At 40.7% G+C, this 23545-nt stretch overlaps 3 protein-coding genes across 3 annotated transcripts; 2 read left to right on the top strand and 1 right to left on the bottom strand.

Annotated features, from left to right (window-relative positions):
• Positions 1-30: 30 nt before the first annotated feature.
• LOC306914275 (uncharacterized protein) lies at positions 31-7596 on the top strand (the record flags this gene model as incomplete). Its single annotated transcript, XM_079491265.1, has 9 exons — positions 31-156; positions 828-927; positions 1945-2045; positions 2411-2494; positions 3566-3627; positions 3726-3815; positions 4768-4822; positions 5697-5891; positions 5984-7596. 9 exons carry the CDS (start codon positions 31-33, stop codon positions 6806-6808), a joined length of 1638 nt encoding a protein of 545 aa, XP_079347391.1. The 3' UTR covers positions 6809-7596.
• A 1117-nt stretch (positions 7597-8713) lies between these two features.
• On the top strand, positions 8714-13363 carry LOC306914067 (sialoadhesin-like). The gene is made up of 7 exons (XM_079490959.1): positions 8714-8832; positions 9219-9494; positions 10390-10650; positions 11155-11289; positions 11606-11656; positions 12424-12575; positions 13122-13363. Exons 1-7 carry the CDS (start codon positions 8763-8765, stop codon positions 13125-13127), a joined length of 951 nt encoding a protein of 316 aa, XP_079347085.1. The 5' UTR covers positions 8714-8762; the 3' UTR covers positions 13128-13363.
• Positions 13364-20802: 7439 nt separating this feature from the next.
• On the bottom strand, positions 20803-23220 carry LOC306914147 (Fc receptor-like B). The gene is made up of 4 exons (XM_079491080.1): positions 23177-23220; positions 22352-22630; positions 21474-21738; positions 20803-21329 (listed from the first exon to the last, which is right to left on the bottom strand). Exons 1-4 carry the CDS (start codon positions 23205-23207, stop codon positions 21113-21115), a joined length of 792 nt encoding a protein of 263 aa, XP_079347206.1. The 5' UTR covers positions 23208-23220; the 3' UTR covers positions 20803-21112.
• Between the last annotated feature and the right edge of the window lie 325 nt (positions 23221-23545).

The following is a 23545-nucleotide window of genomic DNA, read 5'->3' as shown; positions in this document are numbered from 1 at the left end:
AGAAATTAAGTTCGTACATCAGACATCGAGATGGGGAAAACTCAAAGTGTCTATGAGAGGCATGGCTACACTGTCCAGTCTAACGTGGAGAAAGGAGTTGTTGCTACTTCTAAGGAAGGTGACGAGGTTTTCATCCACGAGATCAAAATGTCACAGGTTAGTTCCTCCAAAGCTATTCTTCTAATCTATACCCGTACAAATATACAAAGTATCAGAGTTGACCATTTATACTGTAACAGCTGCATCTACAATAAATAATGATGATAATAATAATAATTGTATTAATAATAATAATAATAATAATTATTATTATTATTATTATTATTAGTAGTAGTAGTAGTAGTAGTAGTAGTAAAGGAAAATACAAATCAATTCTCCTCTTTTATTTAACTTTATTCTTATGTTCATGAGTTTATAGGCTATATTTCAATTGCACCTTATCCTCTGAATAGTGTTGTTGTTTTGTACATAAAATGATGTCTGGTTATGTTGTCTGAAATTACAAAGTAATGACATATAACCTCTCAAATTAGCACACGATAGACTGAATTTGTCCCCCACTTCTTGCATTGGTAAGAAAGAACTGGTAAGAAAAGGATAGATTAGTAGTAGGCCTACAGTTACTAGCCTATAATTGAATAGTGTCAGAAGTTTAGAACCTTTGAATGCATATTTTATTTATCTGTGAGATCATTTAAATTCCTTCCTTCAACGTTTATATTGCAGTATTTATACAATTGTAGTAGAAAAAAGTATATATATGTGATGTTATGGCGTATTGTCCATAGCATGAAATAATGGAATGTTCATCACATTTTAATCAACAGGATCCTGATGACACTTATCAGAGGATCAAGTCCGAGACTGATAAGCTTAAAGATGCAAACCATCCACATATTGTGAGCTACGAAAAATCCTTTGAGGAGGGTAGGTTTACATTATCGTTTTATTTTACCCCCAAATAATCACATTTGAACTGGGGACCCCCAAGCCTGATTAAGCATTTGGAATTGTAGGAGTTGAGGCATCGGTTCCACAGAGAATAGCAGATCTACAAGCTCATAACGTCTCTGTCTTTTTTTTCTTTTCTTTTTTAGGTAATACAATGAAGGGTCTTAGAAGTCATTAAATTGTCATTTCACTGTCATCTTTCAGAGGACAGTGTTACTTTGGGACATGAGGAGACAGGGGGTTCTACAAGCTAAACTCGTTTTGTGTTTGTCAACATAGCAAAGCAATGGAAACATACCTGAGATTCAAAACAGATAATTAAGTACATGATGAGTGATTCATGAAGGCCATGTCAGGATTTAAAGGAATGCAGTGTCACAATAGTAGTTTGATTAGGGTGCCCAACCTTGATCAGAGCTGAGGAGGAGGTCTGTGGATCAAGGGTTTCCATGAATTATGCTTGTTGAGTGTTATTATGATTTAGTTGTTATTGTAATTTGACACTTTGAAACACTTTCTCTCAACTGACAAAAACTAGTAAAACTATTTACTTGTCCAGTTCTGCCCTCTTTAACAATGATGTCATGCCATGTTCTTTTCCACTGTGGTCATACAGTTGACTTGACTCACACATACCATGACAAATGTGGTACCGATGTCGCATACAATACCACACATCTCCTGCAACATATTAATGAGCATGTCATCCTGACACTATATATTTAAAATTGTGAATATAAAAATATATATATACGGACATACGAACAACAGATGAAACACTTCAATTCTATAGTTACGCATGGGAATTTTGAGAGGCAGATAGTTTTTAGATTTTACACATTATTTTAGAAGATTTGAGGAAAGTAAAAAAAAAAGACTTTTTTTTGTCTGCTTTTGTTTCTGAGCTTTTCAGGATGTGCAACATTAAACTAAATAAATGTATGGCATTATATATGCATATGTTAAAAAGTGAATACCTTTCTATTTGAATAGATGGAAACCTCTACATTGTGATGGATCATTGCCTGGGTGGAAATCTCGCTCAAAAGATTCAGGAACAGAAACGCTCTGGAGGTTCATTTGAAGAACACCAGGTATTGCTAAAATATACATATTTGTACAGTATATACAGTAGTTGCTGTCAGGTAGAAACCCCCTATCTCCATAGTTTTACTTTCTGTGTGTGTGTGTGTGTGTGTGTGTGTGTGTGTGTGTGTGTGTGCGTGCGTGCGTGCGTGCGTGCGTGCGTGCGTGCGTGCGTGCGTGCGTGCGTGCGTGCGTGCGTGCGTGCGTGCGTGCGTGCGTGCGTGAGTGCGTGCGTGCGTGCGTGCATGCCACACAAGGAAATCTCTTCCTTGTGTGGCAAATGGGATGATCTCATATTGTATCAACATTTTGGAAAACCTCTTTACAGCCACGTTATATACCGGTATTCATGCACTTGTTACTTTTTTAACAGATACTACAGTGGATTGTCCAAACTTGCATGGCTCTGAAATGCATTCATGAAAGAGGTCTGCTCCACAATGACCTCTCACCCCAGGTACCACACATGCACACACCTGCACACACCATCGATTTACCGGGTGCGCGGCTTCAAATAATTAATTAAAAACATAAGAATTCCATCATGTAACCGAAGTGTCCTTCAACTACTTTTTATTTAGGTATAGGCATGCCGGGCAACCCATTTCGATAGAATGCATGAATGATCGTGGCGAGGAAGGGCATCAAAACTAAACTTAGAAAACAGGAACTTCTGGACAACACCCAAAACATTATTTTCAGTTTGCATATCCGGGAGGGTGGGGGTGTACAAGATGTTACTGCCACCTTTATTATCTTATTCAAACACCTCGATGGAATTAAACTTGTGAAAAGAACAGCTTTGTGTATGTAAAAGGGGGGCTTTTTTGTAAAATCCCAGCCTACAATACCTTCATATATTTAAAATCCAAAGTAAGGTTACCAGTGAAGGGCAACATGCCTATTCACTGGGGACTATGCAAGGCAGAGGCGTCCACCCCCCTGAGTCCAAGTTAGACTAGACCGCATACCTGTATGTATGTATGTATGTATGTATGTATGTATGTACAGGGGCGTAACTACAGTGACGCAGACAACGCGACTGCGTGGGGGCCCAGAGGCAAGGGGGGCACACGGCCGCCCACCTGTGCCGTTTCTGAAATTATAATACAGAGATGCAATGACAGTTGAGTTGAACAAAGTTTGGCGGAGCTTGGTGGTGGCTGCTGCTATAGCACACACAGCCACACACCATACCATATGCATAGGCAACATGTGCCCCACCTCCCTCCCAACAGCGTAGGGCTGTAGTCACACACAGTCACACACACACACACACACACACACACACACACACACACACACACACACACACACACACACACACACACACACAGGCCAGGAAGGAGGGGTCATTACAACCCCCCAAACTACTTAAACACAATTTAACCCCACTACACCTTGGTGGATAAACAAATTACTTTGGTGTATAGTTTGGCTGGTTTTAAATCGGGTGATAATGCTACATCATTTACAAGTGACATGATATGATTTCACATTCACAGTCTTCTCTTTTGTCATGTCCCAGAGGATACTCCTCACAGAATTTGGAAACATACGCCTGGGAAGCTTTGGAGAACTCAGTGAGAGGTATTGTACATGGAAACGAAACAATTCAGTAAATTAAAAAGGGATCTACTCATTGATTTAATTACTATGCTACAATTATCCCCCCTCCCCTCCCACAGATGTAATGATGCGAACACGGCTCCCTCGCATGCTGGCTTAAGTTACGCGAGTCCTGAAAAATGTACAGACAGCACATATGATGTCAAAAGGTAAAGAGGTCTATAGATCTGTTTATGTTTGGTTTACAGTGTAGAGGAAATCTTGAAAAAACAAGAGGGTGACCGCACACGCCAATAGCCAGAGTGCCAATATTTTATTAGGACAGCAGGTAAGACAAAAATGAATCGAACGTTTCGGCGGTTAAGCCTTCATCAGGGAATACAGAGCACATAATGGTTCACACTTAAGTATGGTGCCAGAGAGTCATGCAACCAATCAGAAGGGGTTAGGGGAACACAGGTTAAGTAAGACCTGTCCCTGTGATATGAGAGGTCGGGATCATGGTCATGTGGTGTCTCAAGTTCAAATACAAGAGGAGTTTATCTTAAAAATGACTATAAGGCCTCATAAGAGGCTCTGGAATATAAATTCCTTGTCTGGAATATAAATTCCCTGATGAAGGCTTCACCGCCGAAACGTTGGATTCATTTTTGTCTTAACTGCCGTCCTAATAAAATATTGGCACTCTGGCTATTGGCGTGTGCGGTCACCCTCTTTGCACACTAGAGTTCAAGGGTGAACTCTAGCATCCCTATTCTGAGGAGAACGGTGAGCTTGTAGATCGTCTATTTTTGGCAGAGATTTTGTGTAGAGAGAAAAAAGAGCAGACTACTGTAAGTACATATAGTGAAAGCAGGTTGTCCAAGTATTGACGGTTTAAGTGGTTAAATGCCTGAATTACTGAAAATACACATTAAAGTGAATCCAACATACACTGATGATAGTGCTGTCAAACAAGTCTATGAAGCTATGAAATCTATGAGAAATTATACGTTCTCAGAGCATACTTATTTACACGCACCTCGACAGTGGGTGCAGGGCCAATAAAACAATTATGGAAGGAGGTAGGAGGTAGAAATTATACGTTCTACAATAGCCATTTTATACATATTGAATACAATTTGAAATAATACTGACTATATATATATTTTTGCCTTCTAGTGATATCTGGTCTTTAGGCTGTGTACTGTATGAACTTTGCACACTGGATTTGGCAGTAAGTGGACCATGAATATTTTCAATTTAATTGTGAATCATGCTTTATGTTATGGGATAATGTTTGATGGATATTCTTTTTTAAATAACCTACCTTTACGTATATATAATCTAACTAATGCTACATGTGATTGGCTGGAAGGTGTGTCATTCTGCGTGGTTGACTGAGCATCGCATAGCGGGTGTGCCACATGTGCCAATATAAGTGGCAGACGGAGAGATATGTCATCAGACATTGCGCAACACGCTCATAATGAGATTGCCCCTTCTCTTCAGTGCCTGGAGCAATCGATCTGAATTACAACACGGGCATTGACACCGCAAGTGTGGTTGCATAGACACTATAATACATATTGTGATGTCACCGTATACTGTCCAATCATAATGACCATATTTGACTGAGGGAGAGTTTTTCTCCTCTGGTGAAAAGCTGGAGGTTGCGCGATGGCAGGGTCTCAGTCAAATCTGGTCACAATGAGGGCAAAAAGTGCTAATAGTTGCTACTACTACTTTGGGATGTTCAGCAATACAAATACACACCACACAACCAAAACTCTGCACATACTTTGGGTATGTCATATCCCTGAACGGGTATAGACTACTATGCCGACATTATAATTTACAAATAATGTTTTTTCTTACAAGAAACTCAAACAAAACTTGAATGCCACACATTGAGTCAACACAATTCAGAGTGAAACAAACCAGTGTTCATGGTGCAGCTCAACGGCAGAGTCAACCATTGCTTGAATGGTTTTGTAGTTGTACAGCTGATGTTGTGGTGTCCATCGACCATGGCTTTACAAATTGTATGGACTGTACCTCCTTTTCACATTTAAAAAATATAAATGTATGCTTTTACTATTTCCAAACAGTTCGCTGAAAACACACCAATTCTGCTGATCCGCAAAATATTGGAAGCAATGGGAGAATATCCAACGCTCCCACTGCATTTCTCCCAAGACCTACAGGAACTACTGAAAAACATCTTCCAGAGAGACCCTGGGTCAAGACCTGCAGCCAGTGAAATACTGGGAAGGCCTTTTATCCTGGGTTTCCTCATGAGAAAGGTTTGTTTATCTGTCAGCCTTCCATTTTCCTGTCTTTCTGTCCCCTTATTCCTCTCACCAATACAGCAACGCTTTCTCTCTTCCTCTGTCAGACGAAAGCATCTGTAGAAGACCTTCAGGCCAACTTGGACAAGCTGAAGACCTTGGCTGACGGTCTGGAAACAGTGCACCAAGGCACCACCATCGGCAGCCTGACAGGCGGGGTGATCGGAGCAGCAGGAGGCATCACCTCCATCGTAGGTCTCATTCTGGCCCCCTTTACCCTGGGAGCCTCTCTCGTCGTCACTGGAGTCGGTGTCGGTGTGGCTGTAGCCGGCGGTGCCACCGCCGGCATATCAAACATCACCAACATTGTGAACAAGTCCAGTGATCGGAAGGCCATCAGAAGCATCATGAACGAATTTGGCGAGAAGATGAAGTCAGTGGTGTTGTCTCTTCAACACATCGGTCAGGGCTTGGAGTGGCAGAACGCTGTAGAGCTGCCTGACTCAGAGAGTGGCATTGAGAGTTCAAAGAGGCGTGCGAGGATTGGCACCGGGATCGGGAGAGGCTTGGGTGGAATTGCGGAGCTGGTGCGACTGGTCGAAGTGGGGGGCAACGTAGCTGCTCAGACAGCCAGGTTAGGACTCCTTGTGGCGGAAGTGGCGACGGGGGTGCTGTCTGCTTTGTTCATAGCCGTCGATGTCTTCTTCATCGCCATGGATGCCAAGGAAATTCACCACATTCGGCAGGCACAGGCGTCGGAGGATGCACGTGAAACAGGCAAGGCTGACTCTGCTAAGTTACTGCCCAATGCTGATCTAGACAGAGCAAACATCAGATCAGAGACCATGAGATTTGTCTTGTCAATCAGGCAAGAAGTTAAAAAACTGCAAGAACTCGTGAATGAACTGAAAGAGCTCACAACTGAATTCTAGGTATATAATCTCCTAATTGAAATGCAGCAACACTTGATTGATTGATTATTGATAAATGAATCTACCAAACACAACCACAACATTACAATGACAGTATCACAGAGTAAGATGTGTTATCTCTCAAGTATTGCATGGCTCATTACAGTGGTGATGATGTTAATTTGTTGTAACTCAAAAGAGAGGCCTTTTTGAGTGGTGCAACGACTCCTATAGACGGCTATGTGGGTCCCTGGCTGGCTGGCTGTGTCCCTGGCTGGCTGGCTGTGTCCGAGTACGAAAATAGCGTTTGGTTGGTTTTCACCACCAAGTGTCACTGCGCAGCCTTACATACACACACATATTAATTGTATGATGATTTCGGGTGTGACAGTACAGTACAGTACAGTACAGTACAGTACAGTACAGTACAGTACAGTACAGTACAGTACAGTACAGTACAGTACAGTACAGTACAGGGACCCCACACGGTATCTCTGTCATTTCTCAACCATTTCTTTCTTCTTGTTATCGCCTGCCTTTAATAACAGTTTACACCTGTTTCTCCAGTCACATAATGTACTAAAGGTCTATGCATTACACATCCTGTGTGGGGTATCTTTGGGGGATTTTAGCGTGCATAATGTCTTCAACACGCTATCACAAGGTATTTTATGGTTCGTTTGTATTGTACACTTTGGTGTAATTTTACATTGTGGTGTAATTTTTCCAAAGTCATAGATTGATTTTGTTTTTAATTATATTTTGACACTTGCTTTGGCAATGTAAACGTATGTTTTATCATGGAAATAAAGCTCCTTTGAATTGAATGAAATGGATTGAACTGAACTAAGTATTATTTAACCAAAACATTATGCAGCATTCATACACAAATTACCACTAGTCTCTTATGAATCAATGTGAACACTATGGTTGTTAGCGTGTTTTCTGTGTTGTTCCAGTCTGTGTTTTAATCCATGACATTGGATTATGCAGCTTGATCATAGTACTGTATTTCCCAAGTAAAGAAACTTTGTCTCGTCTTCTATTCTGGCGGTTGGCAAACAAGAAATGGTCTATAATCTTATAGCAACGACTACTAGTGCAGATTATAATCACACACCTATTTAAGATGGAAAGCATAGGTTTAGAGTTTAGCCATTTGAAAAAGTTATGAATGGTTATTTGCTTGGCTGTACTACGTGGTCGTAACTTACGGCATGTCATACTCATTCTTTAGAACACTGATGAAGTTTTTCTCTTAGTTACTAAGAATGAATAATGTTCACCCAATATTGCAATATTGCAATATAACAGTAAGTTATTTTAAAGTTAAGTAAGTGAGATATTCTTTATTACAATAAGTGTTGAATAGCTATATAGTAGCCTAATCATGGCTATAAACTAGTACAGAATTTGTTCAGTAACAATGCAGTCAGATTTTTTAGTTCAACTGATGAGGGCAGCTCAAATAATAATAATAATATTGACCTACTTGCTCCGCAGGGGAAATTCGGTATTAGCTCATCCCAGCTGATCAGTGATCACTGCATGTCCATAAGGGGCGCAGTGAAGTTAGGGGATATAGGTGTCTTGCTCAAGGACACTTTGACCAGTCATATTTGACACATTGCTGTCCAGGCCTGGAATCGACCCCACCCTGAGTCTCGCCCTCCTCTGGCTCCTAATCAATACAGCTACGTCTCACTTGTGCAATAAATACTCCTAAACTTGAGCAGTTGGTGTGGTCTCTTACTAGTGAATTGTAAGTCTAACATCACGTCACATTTGCTACAAGATGCATTGCAATGACATGTATGGAAATAGTGAAAATAGCAGCTTTAAAAGCTCAACCCTGTAATGTGGGTGTGTGGTTTAAACACAAGGAGGAGATGAAGGAGATAAAATGCTGTGACAGATCCTGTCTGCTCATTCTACACAAGATCACAGGAAGATGTTTTCAGGGTCAGACCTATAGATGCAGAGCAGCCTGTTATCTGCTCACTCAACTGTCAACATGGAGGCTGCAGCGTTCTGCACTGTAGTGTGTGAGTAACTAAGTGTGTGTGCATGTGTGTGTGTGTGTGTGTGTGTGTGTGTGTGTGTGTGTGTGTGTGTGTGTGTGTGTGTGTGTGCGTGTGCGTGTGTGTGTGCGTATGTGCGTGTGTGATTCTTTAGCTATTCAGCACGTCGCATCGCAATGTGTTGTGAGCTTGTACAACTGCTATTTTTGTAAAAGCTTTGTAAAAGTTTGAATTCAATTTCTATTTTGACTGAATACAAAGTAATGATGAATGTATGGATTGAATTCATGTTCCAATTGAATTCAATATTGAATGAACATGGTTGTGATTATACAAACTATGTTGGCTTGCAGTTTCAGCACATGCTCATGTTTGTCTTTGTTTGCTCCCCTCAACTCTGTCCCCTGCAGCAACCGTCCTGAGCATCACTCCACGCAGATCTCAGATGTTTCAGTATGAATCCCTCAATCTGAGCTGTGAAGTCCAGGGCAACTACACCCTAAAGAGGAATGTTTCACACAATGTGGACATTTTTCAGTGTTTCACAGACTGTGAGTGTCCCACAGACTGGGGACGAAAAAACACATCGCACTGTGTCATCGAAGACCTGTACCCTGAAGATACGGGAGTGTACTGGTGTGAATCTGGACAGGGAGCATGCAGTGCTGTCAACATCACTGTGACTGGTAGGGTCCATTTCAAAAGCTCATACACAAACTCTGCTGTCTAATAGTATACTATAAAGTATAAAGGAGTGGGTGAAATTACTTTGTGTCAAGGGTCCTACAACTGCAGTTATAAGGTTAGTGAAACGGTGTTCTAAACTAGAATAGCTGCACTGGCTGCTAGTGCTGTATATAGGATATGCACGTAAGTGGCTATTTATAAGACCTATGTTTCAGGTTAAATTGCTCAGCATTTCAGAGCACATACCTTTATTGAACTTTAAACATGTAATGCACATTGTCTCTCATTACTTTCACACAGACACTTGCACATTAGTTAGGTAAAGCATCATGAAAACCCCCTAGTTTGACATGTCACATTTAAAGTATAATGAAATTTTGATTTTTTTGCCTTATATTGGTTGATAATGGTATCCCAACTTTCAGCAGCTGTCACAACGTTTCCCAAGGGAGTTGGGTTGGAACACATTTTTCTGTGATAGTAGACACCTTTACCTAACTACACAGGGTTATTAATGACGGATTATTAGGATGTCAGACGTATGTGGCAGCGGTGGCCGAACGGATAGCGGCGCGGTCTAGATACCGGAAGGTTCCCAGTTCGAATCAGCCGTCCGACACGTTAAAATTACCACCGCTGAAATGCCCTTGAACAAGGCATCAACCACTACGATGAAATGTGTTCTATGAGCAGGGCCTGGCTGGAAACAAGTTCTTGAGCTTAGCCCAGATACCCTGGGTAAATATAGATTTCATTTCATTTCATGCATGCTACGTACACACCCTTATTTATTGATATTTGACACTTTTGACTTTGATTCTTCAACATGTTTCTCTTTTCAGTGGAGAAAGATGAGGTTGAGAGACCCAATATACACTGTTTGTGTTTGTTCAGAAGGTGATGTGATCCTGGAGAGTCCTGTACTTCCTGTGACAGAGGGAAGTGATGTCACTCTACGCTGCTGGTACAAAAACAAGACAACTAGTAAAACATCCTCTGACCTCCCAGCTGATTTCTATAAAGATGGATCCCTCGTCAAGACTGGGTCTACAGGACAGATGACCCTCCGTAGAGTTTACAAGTCTGATGGAGGATTCTACAAGTGTAACATCTCTGACCTTGGAGAGTCACCAGAGAGCTGGATGGATGTGAGAGGTGAGAAAGCATGCTTTATTTATTTTTCATTTCCCTGTTAAATAAATTAAATTTGCAATTTGTCATAATGCGAACGTAATTTAAAGGTGTGGTAAGTAAGTGATTTTCTTTGTTTGAATTAAGATAAATTAATAACGCAGTGAAAGTGTTAAAATCAGTGTTAAATAGCTTATCTTCTGATAGATAGTAGCCTACTAATTGATATATTGACTGTTCAGTAACAGGAGTCTCCATGTCTCTCCAGCTCTTTATTAAACAAAAAATGCATTTTCAACTCGGGATACCAATTGTATCGGATCAGGATCGAGAACCCTGGAACTTTGACACCTACCTGAAAATATATTTTCTGTTCATAGCTGGAGAGAAAAACCAAACAAACACTCTATGGCTATGATTACTATGAGAATATAGGGCTTTAACCTTTATACATTTCTGTGCATGACCGTATAGCGTGTGTTTGTTTTCAGACCACACTGTTTTTTCTCTCACTTTGTTATTTTGAAGGAGGTGTGATTGTGATTGCGGAGCCACCACATATCAATGCCGTGCACGTGCACATTCTACTTCCTGTGTTGGGCGGCGTGGGGCTCTTGCTTGCCTCCCTATTTTCGTGGTCACGCATCTGCCGGAAAAACAGAGGTGAGACTTTCACAATGTAGCTTATACTTTCACTCTGACTGCTACTGAAATATGAAACTATACCTACTACCCTTCAACAGATATATTATTTAAAAGAGTAAAAAAAGTAAATTATTTCAGGTGAGCAGGGGCCATGGTTAATTACACTGTATATACTATACGGACATTGTTGCATTTGTCATAATATTTTACAAAACATGTTTATGTTTTATTGGTCCATAATGATTGCTTTAGTAACGTTTGTGTCAGACATTGGGTTGCATTCTTGCATGAAATGTGTTCTAAATGGGATTTAATTTATTTGGTTGTGTTGAAGGTGGAGGTGAAGTTGACCTCACAGCTCCGGCACAGACCACCAACCCGACAGGTAAAGACGTTAAACACACATTACAAACTTTTTTTTACTGTCAACATTAAACAATGTATATTAGTACTTACAAAATTCATCAAAATGTATCTTTATCTTCATTCTTTCTGTGTGCGTGCCGTGTGTGTCAGTGTGTGTGTGTGTGTGTGTGTGTGTGTGTGTGTGTGTGTGTGTGTGTGTGTGTGTGTGTGTGTGTGTGTGTGTGTGTGTGTGTGTGTGTGTGTGTGTGTGTGTGTGTGTTGGTGTGTGTGTGTGTGTGTTTTTCCCCTTCTATTTCTATTAAGGTTGACGCAACCATGAGACCATAGTTGACCATAGTGGCTCATTTAACCATTCGCTCTCCTTCTTGTCCTTTGTCAGATTGTAGTTTTGCTATAGTTGTTAGTTTACTGTCTGCGTTCCAATCTTAGGTATTCTTCGTAAGAATTACGATTGACTACTAGATCTCAAGCAAGATCGTGTCGAGTGACTATTTCCGGGGATTCTTCTTTGTATCTTCTTTCCGGGAACCGCTCCTTTCCATCCGAGCACCCTTAATAATAAGCCCAAACCACACCAAAGGGTCGGGTTGGGACAAAACGGTTTTAAGGTAAACCACACCAATGCTACTCATTGAGTTGCAATGAGTTGCATTGGTGTGGTCTACCTTAAAAAACGTTTTGTCCCAACCCGACCCTTTGGTGTGGTTTGGGCTTTGGTGCTGCTTACTGAGTCCACCAACCAGTTGAGGTCCAATTAACAATTTCTTCTTCTTTGTTTTCATCAAGGAGGGTGGGCGCTGGTCTCTCCTTTGTATTCGCTCTTCATTCAGATGGACAGCCGAGCTGAGGGGGGCGCGATGCGGGAGGGGCACATCAGAAGGACGTCTCCGGGGGGACTGGAACGCAGGCGAACAGCAGCGTCTCATATGGTTCTGGAGGTGAGCATCCACACACAGCCACACAATCAACAGACGTATGACGAAGACATATGATGTCATACTCATATATTGTCTCTGTCGGGTGGAAACCCCATACTATGTCCAAAACTGTTACTTCTCAAGCTTCAAATTCAAGATAGTATAGCAAAAGTATAGCAGACCTACAAGCTCAAAACAGCTTTTGTGTGACACACACTGGACTGTATGATCAAGTGGGGCATATTTGAATATGGACATAAGAGATGAGGTTGCTTTCCGACGGTAACGATATGTCAATTTCAGGTTGTTGTTGTTGTAATTTTGCCTGCCTATGAATGTACAGTAGTGTGGGATAATGGTGGTTGTGGGAGTACATTTGTGAATGCCATGTGATTACTCAGATGAGTCATGAATGTTTATAGCCCAGCCCTTCTACTGTTATTTTTACAATAACTAATCTCTCTCTCTCTCTCTCTCTCTCTCTCTCTCTCTCTCTCTCTCTCTCTCTCTCTGTCTCTCTCTCTCTCACACACACCTGCGTGTGTCTACGTATATCTCTTACCCTAGATGTGACAGTCCAATCTGTCTATTCCAACAACCTTAAAGGACACAACAGAGCTATAGTTACCTAGCAACGGCAATCATTTCACTATCGATTTCAGATAATGAAACAGTAAAATGCTTGACACAGTATGCTGTTCTGAAGGCATGATTAGTAATTAAATTGTGGAATTCAATGTTTATCGAATTAACTGTAGCCTACATGCTGTCCATAATAAAAGAGACATTTTTAAACAAAGTTTACCCTTTGATTTCAGTGTGCATGAATCCATACATATTACATTTGCCTTTTTTAGGGACTGTAGGAATGACCGTTTTAGCGGTACAGACGCATTATAGAGTTCAACAGGCTGGTATATTTATTCTCCAAAAACACCAATAGAGATAACGTTCAATCATTGTTTCTACAGTACATTGGCATGGTTGTGTTACAAGTGTGTCCAGCCTTCCACCCTCTTCTCCCAACACCCTCAAAGCCTAATCTACTGACACACACATCAGGTTAAATCAGGTTAGATTAAGGTTAGATTAAGATTAAGATTAAGGTTAGATTAAGCATTTCAATCAAACTCAACAATAAAACTTCACAATGAATAGTACTACATTACACTAAATATTGCACACAATTAAAGTGCCAATGTTCTGTGCAAATGTCATTCAATAAATAAAGGTTATGTGAAAACAGGACCTTTCTCTGTTACAGGGACATAATGTACCGTAATCACAGGTTTCTCAACCAGGCATTCAACAACCTGCTTTAGAATGGCCTCAATGCCCAGCCCTATGCCCTCATATCTAACTCAAAGTGCACGTGAGTGCCACCCTCAGCCACAACTCTAGAGGGCGAGCCACACACAAACATGGGCTGGAACATTCTCATAGACAACATTCTCATCTCTTAGATCGATGTCATCCTTCAGTTGCTTTAGGACTTGAAGTACCAGTTATAGCACATTCACCGATGTATAATTTGCACTTTCATTCCTCTGTTGCTTAACACTGATGATGTGGTGGTTGGTGGGGTGGGTGGGAGAGGCTGAGCAAGCTGTCTGTTTATTTATGTATGTATGTATCTGTTTATTGTCTGTATCTGTGTACTGTACGTTTTATGTATCTTGTTTGTATGTTACGGGTCCCCCTCTAAATTGAGATGCTGCATCTCAAGGGGCTATCCCTTCAATCAAATCTGAAATCTGAAATTCAACCACTGCCACCAAAATGTGGAATGCCCTGACACCAGTGACGATCCATGCACTGATACTGAAAAGATGTAAATCACTGGTTTATTTCAAAACTGACCATCAGGAGACCACAGGGGGAGGCAAATGCAAAGGAGGTGTCATTCACTGCTGCCCCCACTCCCCCCAGTATTTGCTGATGACACTAAATACTATTGTGTTTTCTATGCTGTGTTGATGAACATACAGTAGGAACACAATTTTGAGTTATCCTTTTAGCCTTAAAAGTCCATAGACTTGGCTGCCACATGACATCATTTCTGAAAGCCAGACATTGTAGGGGCTAGCATAGCGCCCCTAAGACATATCAAGAAAGGGTCCCAATTATTTTTGGAATGTGGTTAGATTGTCTTTGGTAAGAATATCTGATTCTTTCTAATTTGAAAAGGTACATTCTCTCAGCCATTGTACCTTGACATGTAATGAAAAGGTTTGAGAACCACTGCTCAATGGCTCTTATACAGTATAATGCTGCCCCCTGCAGGCAGGCCCGTGTCAATGGATTAAAGTAGATTAGCCTGCTGTTTATGTTTTGATGCAGCATGGGAGCAAATAAAGAAGGTATCAAGCTAATAAGATAGCCTATCACAGGAAATGAAATAACCACACAATTCTCCAGTGTAAATGTGTATTTGGTTACATTTGAAATACTATGTTCCACAACATTGTTCTCTATTATGTTTTGAAATGAGAACTGCTTTTAAAGAGCTCATCACAGTGTTGGACTCAGGTGTTCCAGATCAGAGCTGTGATTGGAACAAAATATGGTTCTGAATTATTTCACACTACAGTATATAGGAGAAGTAAATAACAGTGGGTAGCCTTATTATTATTATTATTATTATACACATACTGCTTTACACCTGTAAAACTGTGACGTGACAAATAAACGTATTCTTATTCTGTTCCATCTACTCATGTATGCAGCGCAGTGGGGTGTTTAATACAATGCTGTGTAAGGATTCGGAACAGCTACATCTATCAAAGTATTTTCTTTTTGCATTTTCACAAGGATGGCAGAAGCTCTTCAAATAGGTCAAACCACACAGAGCGCTTGAATGTCAAGTCAAGTCGACTTCCCCTTCATCATGCACACATGTAGCTGCATAACCAACCACACCTTCCCACGGCCACATTTCGGTATCAGCCGAAATTTGCCGTTATCGGTCAATATCGTTATTACAATTTACAATTTACAATTTAGGCATTTAGCAGACGCTCTTAATCCAGAGCGATTTACATTAAGCAATAACAAAAGCATGGCATACAATATAAAAAGTAGTTATCATGAATCATGCATAAACTAAGAACGTAACAGTGGAGTATCTATGTAAACTATACATACTATACTATATAATATATTATACATGTGTACTATAAAGTGCTATGACTACATAAAGTGCAATTCTAGAGCTGTCTACGTAACAAGCTATAAGTCTGTTTAAAATACTATCTAAGTCTACATAATGTGCTATCTAAGGGGCTAGGCTAGGGCAAGTGCTACGGGCCATGGTGGAGTCTGAAGAGGTGGGAAATTTAAACCGAAAGACCCTAATGTAAACAAGTCTTAGTGCTTTTTGGTCTGCTTTTGTTTGAAATGTACCCTAGTGTGAAATAGCATCATAATAATGTATGATCAATCAATCACAGTTCTAATATTCAGTAAAGTATTATTGTGCAATATTCAGTAAAGTATATAAAAGAGCTCAAAGGCTACATATTCAGTCAGACAACTCACCCCGAAAGTGAAGACAACTCACCCTGGTGAGTTGTCTTCACGTTCGGGGTGAGTTGTCCTGACAACTCACCAAAAGTGGCAAAAGGGGTGAGTTGTCTTGTTACCCTTAAGTGCACATGCCGGTAGGCCAGTAAGGAGTGAGTTACAATAGTCAAGTTTTGACAAGACTGTTGTCTGGATTAGGAGCTGGGCTGACTCCTGGGTGAGGAACGGTCTAATTCGTCGTATGTTGTAGAGTGTAAACCTACAGGATCTAGTGACAGCTGTGATGTGTGTTTTGAACGAGAGCTGACTGTCCAGGACAACACATCCTGCATGGCTGTCGGGACAGACTTTACCAGGGCGTTGTCTACGGAGATAGTTAGCTCCCGCATAGGGCAGGATTTAGCTGGGAAGAACAGAAGCTCAGTCTTGTCTGGGTTCAGCTTGAGGTGGTTGGAAGACATCCACTGTGAGATGACAAATAAAACTGACATCAACCGATGGCAGTAGCCGATATTTATCTGTTGTTGAGAAGCATACATTTTGCGTTTGGCTATGTTGGTGTGTTGGTTATCTGCAGCCTACCAAGCTGTAGATTCTGAACATTTATGTCTTGTATTGAAGATGTATTTGTTTCCTTGGCATAAAAGGGAGAAATAAAAACAACCAAAACAAAATAAACATATAACGGTATCAGTATCGGCTAAATTATTATTTTAAACATCGGTATTGGCCAAGAATTTCCACATCGGTGAAACCCTATACTTTAAATAGAGGGCCTGAGGGTGACTGAGAATGAGATCATTCATTTCTACACAGTGTAGTGCAGTGCAACCTTTTCATATCAACGACACCCCCCATCTGAGAAGAATCTGATTTTGTACCAGGGACTTTAAAAAATATTCAACATTTTCCTACATTGAGAATAGCAGATCTACAAGTATTCTACATGATTGTCTTCCTTCTGTTAAAGTGAAAATTGTAACAATTTCCAACCACAACTTCATTGTCTAAGAGTCAACGTTTTTCAAATGGGGGTACTAGCTATAGGACACCCAGAGGTACTTCTGAGTAATCTATTCTAGGGTAATCAGAAAACTGCCAATATTTCTTATGAACATATTTTCAATAGAACCACTTGAAAACTAGGTCTAGGCATATATTCCTCCAGTGGTAAATCCTGCACCAGTACAGATTGATGACCATAGTACTGTAGAACCGAATTATATTCAGGTTTTAGTTAATTCAGTGGTACCGGTATATTAGAGCCAAAATACAGAGACAGACACACCAATGAACAAACACATGCTGCCCAGAATGCTATCATGGGTAAAGTAGGAAATCCCCCGTCCATTTGTGGTTGGATAAACGTTTACTTAGTTTGTACTGCACTTTGAGCACTTTCATTTTATGTTTTGTCTTTTTCCAACGTACTGTAGGCTACTGTATGTGAACTGTGCGTGCCATTACCACAGTAGAAAAGTATGTTGTGGTTGTTTGTTTCATTGTCATGTTCATGGTTTGACTCACTGTGGGTGGGCAGCCTATACAAGACATCTGGTGTCGTCCTACTTTCAGAACTAAGCTGCTTGTTTCTGCTCTGCGGTGCTTGAACACTGACTATGTTCCACAGCACAACACTGGGCTGATGCACACAGGGTCAGCATGAGACCCAGTTCTGTAATGAGCCCATGTCGCTGTATGGAGTTTGTGCCAGTACCAGTAACAATAATGTTATTATTCAAAATGCTTATTTGAAAACTTTGAATTAAACATGTTTTTCATACATTCAGTGTTACTGTACTACTAGCATGTTATTTAGACAGATGTCAGGTTCATTTGTTGATGGCATCCTATAGTTTGTATATACAGATCATTTACTCTGTGATATTATACTGCATTGATGCTAGGTTCTTGGTTTACCTATGATTTTAGTTTACAGAGGCATTACACTGTATCTCTTGATGCATGTATTTACCATGCTTAAACTGTAAATCGCTCTGGATTATTAGGCCAAATGCCTAAATTGTAAATTGTACTGCCTTTTGTCTGAAAACCTTGTGTTTTCTCATCTGGAACATTCTCAAGACACCAGACGGAGTCACCTTCTTCCTCGTGCAGGTACCCAAAGTTTGGGTCCCGCCTATAGTCCCTTCAATAGTAGTAGCCTATAGTCCCTTCAATAGTCAATAGTACAAATATTTCTGTTTGAAACGTAGCAGAGTGAAAGTCATGAGCTTGAAAAAACATAAAAAATACTACAAAAATGTACTTGAGCACAACTCAAGTAAATGTAATTATAGTTACTATCCACCAATGGTTTGGATCGAGACAACGCTACAATCAACGTTCTCAAGCTGGAGCCAAGCTCTCTCTATGTTTACACCTGACCTCTTTCTCAAACGCGACGCATTGTTAGGTGGTAGATCGGCTCCTTTTTTCTGTGTGTGACACATATGAAACAGGGCTTGAATGGTTTAAAATGGTCCGTTTTACTTAACAGAACCACAGCTACAATGTGTTTCAATACATTTCCCAAACGTTTTAGTTCGAGGCCCAAAAAATACATTTGATGTCTGCCCGGGACCCACACTAGGAAAAATACCTGATCCACAAGCTCTCATAGAGATCTTGTGGAGAGCTTGTAGAGATCTGCTATTTTCACTACTTATTATTATTTATTTATTTTAATTAGCCGTACTGGATTTACTGGAATTATTTGTTAATGTTTTTAACCGAACATCTTTTAAAATAATAATAATTGAAAACAATAGGGAACAAAAAAGAAGGCAATATTTACACGAGACCCCCGACCCGCTGTTTGGGAAACAGTGCATTAGCTAGAAGGCCTTAGTTCAACCGTTCATACTGTATCATAGTAATAAAGTCACCATACATACAGTATACTGGATATCGGCAGTTAGTTTCCGAGAGGTAGACAAACACGCCACAATTCCATGCTGTATTGATGTGGTACCATTAGGAAAGATGGCAGGCAAACATTGATGTCAATTAAGTAATGCAGATGTTTAACAATAATATCTCTTGAGAGCGTAAATGAGAGCGTAAAATGAAATGTAAAGTGAAAAGCATTGTGTTTTAAGCACATAATCAAAAATAAAAGGTAAATGTGACTGTATCCCAGTCTTAATTCCTCTTTTGTCCAAGTTACTTCCGTCTCAGCATCCTGTAACAAAGCACACACAGATACAGGAGCAGTTATTCACAATAGAAATGCTGAAAAAGAAAAGAAAATTATATAGTCTCACTCATGTGTGAGTGTGACACTTACAGTTTGTGTGTTTCTTCTATTTGTTGCTAAGCAGTACATGCTTTTGAAATAGTGGTAAAACCATAAAACATTGCGAGAGAGGGTGAGAGAGAGAGGAGAGAGAGGGAGGGAGACACAGGCAGGCAGGCAGGCAGGGGGTTAAAAAGTGTTGTATCTAATATGTTAATAACTGTAGCATAAACTTACTGCTTGTTGAAGCACCTACAGATGTTTGGATGAATTAATTCAACACTATAGTAGAGAAAAACACAATGAGGTTTATCACCTGTCATCATGAAACAAACATCCCTCACTGTCCATTCCCACAGGTTCCATTCACAACATCATGGCATGTGTCTTCACACGCGCACACGCACGCACGCACGCACGCACGCACGCACTCCACAGACAGTTAGATGAAGTTTATTTATTCTCTATTCTTTGGTGCTTTTGATATAGAAGAAAAGACAGTAACGGAAGGAAATGCGCCACCCACTTCTAGAAGGGAAACTGCAGGGCACTGAGTTCAGATTTAAGACTCCTTCATAATTTTAAATATATTGCACAAATTCATAACTTGCATTTTGGGGTCATAGTATTTTAAAAAATAGTAAAAATGTGTTTAAAAGCTTCACAAAGTCACAACGCATCACATATCTGCTATTGTAGATCAGCTTGTAGATTAGCTAGTTTTACAATTCATCGTACAATGTGGTGGTTGTCTGCGTCTGTGGCATGTGTGTGTGTGTGTGTGTGTGTGTGTGTGTGTGTGTGTGTGTGTGTGTGTGTGTGTGTGTGTGTGTGTGTGTGTGTGTGTCTCAGTTTGTGTCAGATGCATTAAGGGGAGCTCCAAAGAAAAGGGTTGGGAACCTGCCCGAATCAACGGAAGAGTGGAGGAATATAGGCTTTATGACTATGAGCTTTACTTATGAAGAACAGAGAAAGGGATGGTATACATTACATTTTACACCCAGTCAAACACCAATCATGAATGATGATGGGCAGATGAAGAAGGGAGGGACGGACGTAAGCGATGAAAGGAGGGGTTTATTTAATAGTTATTTATCTGAGACAACTCACAGACAGTAGAGCCAACTGACAGCAGGGACTTTCTCAAAAACAAATGTACAAAAAATGTACTCTACAATTAACCACCCGTGCAAATTGCCTAGAGACTTAAAAGTCCCCTCATGAGGACTGATAATGATGCAGCTTTAAAAATGTATATTGTTGAAAGGTTCACATTAACTGCATGGACCATACAAAGCATCATATTTGACAACAGCAAAAAAGGTAATCTATTTGTGCACTTGAATCTGTAGTGTACAAACCTGGATGGACCCCCCCCCCCCCATAAGTTTCCAAAATATAGGAAAAAGATAAATAATAATAAAGAAATTATAATACATATGGATAAATACCTTTATTGATCCCGAACATCAGTTAAGCACAGCAGTTAAGACTTGCAGAGTTAAGGCCTATTCATCATACTCCAGTTTTAGGTGATATAAAACAACAACAAAAACTACAACATGTCACGCAGCGCGCTTTAAGCAACTCACCGCTCACCCAAACACATCTCTCTGTTTGGTCACCTGATCACCTAGGCCTTTACAGAAACAGAGGAAAGTATACTGTCAGATACAGCAAGTAACAAGTTTTTAGCTCGTACATCTGCAATTTTTTACATTTGTCATGTGACAAAATAATTATTAACATTTAAATAGCCCATAGTAACATGACTATGCAAATAAACTGACACACCACTTCACTCAGAGAGGTGTCTGCTTGGACTTGCTTGCTGGATCACATTCTTTTTTTTCAGACTTTTGTACTTTCTGTTGTAGAAGACGCTGATCAGCACCAGGACAAACACAATTGGGAGGCAGACAGCGCTGCGAATCACACAGTGGAGAGGAATGGAACGGGTGGGGCCAGCAGAGGAGGGATGATCATCTCCTGATTGGTCGTCTTGAGGGATGACACTAAATCCATTCTCTGGATTTAGTGTCATAGGAAGTGTATAATAAATAAATGAGTTAGTTAATTCACTTGAAAAAACTCAACACCAAGCACTGTAGTGAGAATCCCCGTGTGAACACAAGTTTGTTCACGTGTAATTGTATGACTCACCTCTCACATCCATCCAGCTCTCTGGTGACTCTCCAAGGTCAGAGATGTTACACTTGTAGAATCCTCCATCAGACTTGTAAACTCTACGGATGGTCATCTGTCCTGTAGACTCAGTCCTGATGAGGGATCCATCTTTATAGAAATCAGCTGGGAGGTCAGAGGATGTTTTACCAGTTGTCTTGTTTGTGTACCAGCAGCGCAGAGTGACATCACTTCCCTCTGTTACAGGAAGTACAGGGCTCTCCAGGATCACATCACCTTCTGAACAAACACAAACAGTGTATATTGGGTCTCTCAACCTCATCTTTCTCCACTGAAAAGCAAAACGTGAAGAATCAAAGTCAAAAGTGGTTACAGCCTAAAGAAGAAAGCTTTTGTTTTTAGGTGGCAGGGTCAAATTTACCAGCAAGCAATGTCAATCATTAAGCTCAGTGAGTGAGGAATCTTTGAGCAATTTAGCAATATTTACCATCAACTCCATGCAGTTCACTCCATGTGTTCAGCAGTAGTACTGTACTGTACTGTACTGTACTGTACTGTACTGTACTGTACTGTACTGTACTGTACTGTACTGTACTGTACTGTACTGTACTGTACATGTATGAATGAAGTGTCTGTGTGAAAGTGAAACAGTGTAGTTCTAAACTAGACTATCTGCACTGGCTGCTAGTGCTACATAAAGGATGTTAAGTGCCTATTGAAGTCCTAAGTTTCAGGTTAAATTCCTCCACATTTCAGTGCACATACTTTGAATATATACCTTTAAACATTTATGCACATTGTATCTAATTCTTAACCTTATAACTGCAGTTGGAGGACACTTTATACTATTAGACAGCAGAGTTTGTGTATGAGCTTTTGAAATGGACCCTACCAGTCACAGTGATGTTGACAGCATCACTGCATGCTCCCTGTCCAGATTCACACCAGTACACTCCCGTATCTTCAGGGTACAGGTCTTCGATGACACAGTGGGATGTGTTTTTTCGTCCCCAGTCTGTGGGACACTCACAGTCTGTGGAACACTGAGAAATGTCCACATTGTGTGAAAGATTCCTCTTTAGGGTGTAGTTGCCCTGGACTTCACAGCTCAGACTGAGGGATTCATACTGAAACATCTGAGATCTGCGTGGAGTGATGCTCAGGACGGTTGCTGCAGGGGACAGAGTTGAGGGGAGAAAACAAAGACAAACATGAGCATGTGCTGAAACCTCACGCAACTGCAAGCCAACATAGTTTGTATAATCACAACCATGTTCATTCAATATTGAATTCAATTGTAACATGAATTCAATCCAAACATTCATCATTACTTTGTATTCAGTCAAAAGCTCACAACACATTGCGATGCGACGTGCTGAGAGCTTGTATAGCTGTAGCCTACTATTTTAGAATAGCTAAAGAATCACACACGCGGCCTGGGCCGTGGCTCAGCGGTCCAGGCACCTTGGCTGGTAATCCAGTCTGGCAGTGTGCCGCGGGTTCGACTCCCGATCCCGACGGCCTTTACTGCATGTCACCCCCCCCCATCTCTCTCCCCATTTCCTGTAAGCCTACTGTCTGTCCCTCCATAAAAAAAAATACAAATAAAGGTGAAAGCCCCCCCCCCCCCCCCCCCAAAAAAAAGAAGAATCGCACGCACACACACACACACACACACACACACACACACACACACACACAACTATTAGTTACTCACACATTACAGTGCAGAACGCTGCAGCCTCCATGTTGACAGTTGAGTGAGCAGAGAACAGGCTGCTCTGCATGTGGGGTCTTATACTCTAAGGGTCTGACTGTGAAAACAACTTCCTGTGATCCTGTGTAGAATGAGCAGACAGGATCTGTCACAGCATTGTATTGTATCTAATTCATCTCCAGTGTAAACCACCCACCTGCACCCACATGCCCACCTACATGCCAGGGTTGAGCTTTTAGATCTGCTATTTTCACTATTTTTATACTTTTAGATACAAATGTAAAAAGAACCACCGCTCATCCGCTGAAAAAACTTAAGTGAGGTGCTGGAGCCACAAAGGGAACATGAAAAAAATAAAGGGAAGCTCTG

Source organism: Electrona antarctica (genome assembly GCF_951216825.1).
Source record: "Electrona antarctica genome assembly, chromosome: 21".
Lineage (NCBI taxonomy): Eukaryota > Metazoa > Chordata > Actinopteri > Myctophiformes > Myctophidae > Electrona > Electrona antarctica.
The sequence above is the reverse complement of the archived record's forward strand: the minus strand, read 5'-3'. Positions and strand labels throughout refer to the sequence as shown.

Coding starts and splice junctions, on each gene's coding strand:
- LOC306914067 (XM_079490959.1), top strand. CDS start 8,763: ATGCAGAGCAGCCTGTTATCTGCTCACTCAACTGTCAACATGGAGGCT. Junction 8,833..9,218: donor AGCGTTCTGCACTGTAGTGT/GTGAGTAACTAA, acceptor TGTCCCCTGCAG/CAACCGTCCTGAGCATCACT. Junction 11,657..12,423: donor ACAGACCACCAACCCGACAG/GTAAAGACGTTA, acceptor GTTTTCATCAAG/GAGGGTGGGCGCTGGTCTCT.
- LOC306914147 (XM_079491080.1), bottom strand. CDS start 23,207: ATGGAGGCTGCAGCGTTCTGCACTGTAATGT. Junction 21,739..22,351: donor TGTCAACATCACTGTGACTG/GTAGGGTCCATT, acceptor GTGTTTGTTCAG/AAGGTGATGTGATCCTGGAG. Junction 21,330..21,473: donor TGGATGGATGTGAGAGGTGA/GTCATACAATTA, acceptor GAATGGATTTAG/TGTCATCCCTCAAGACGACC.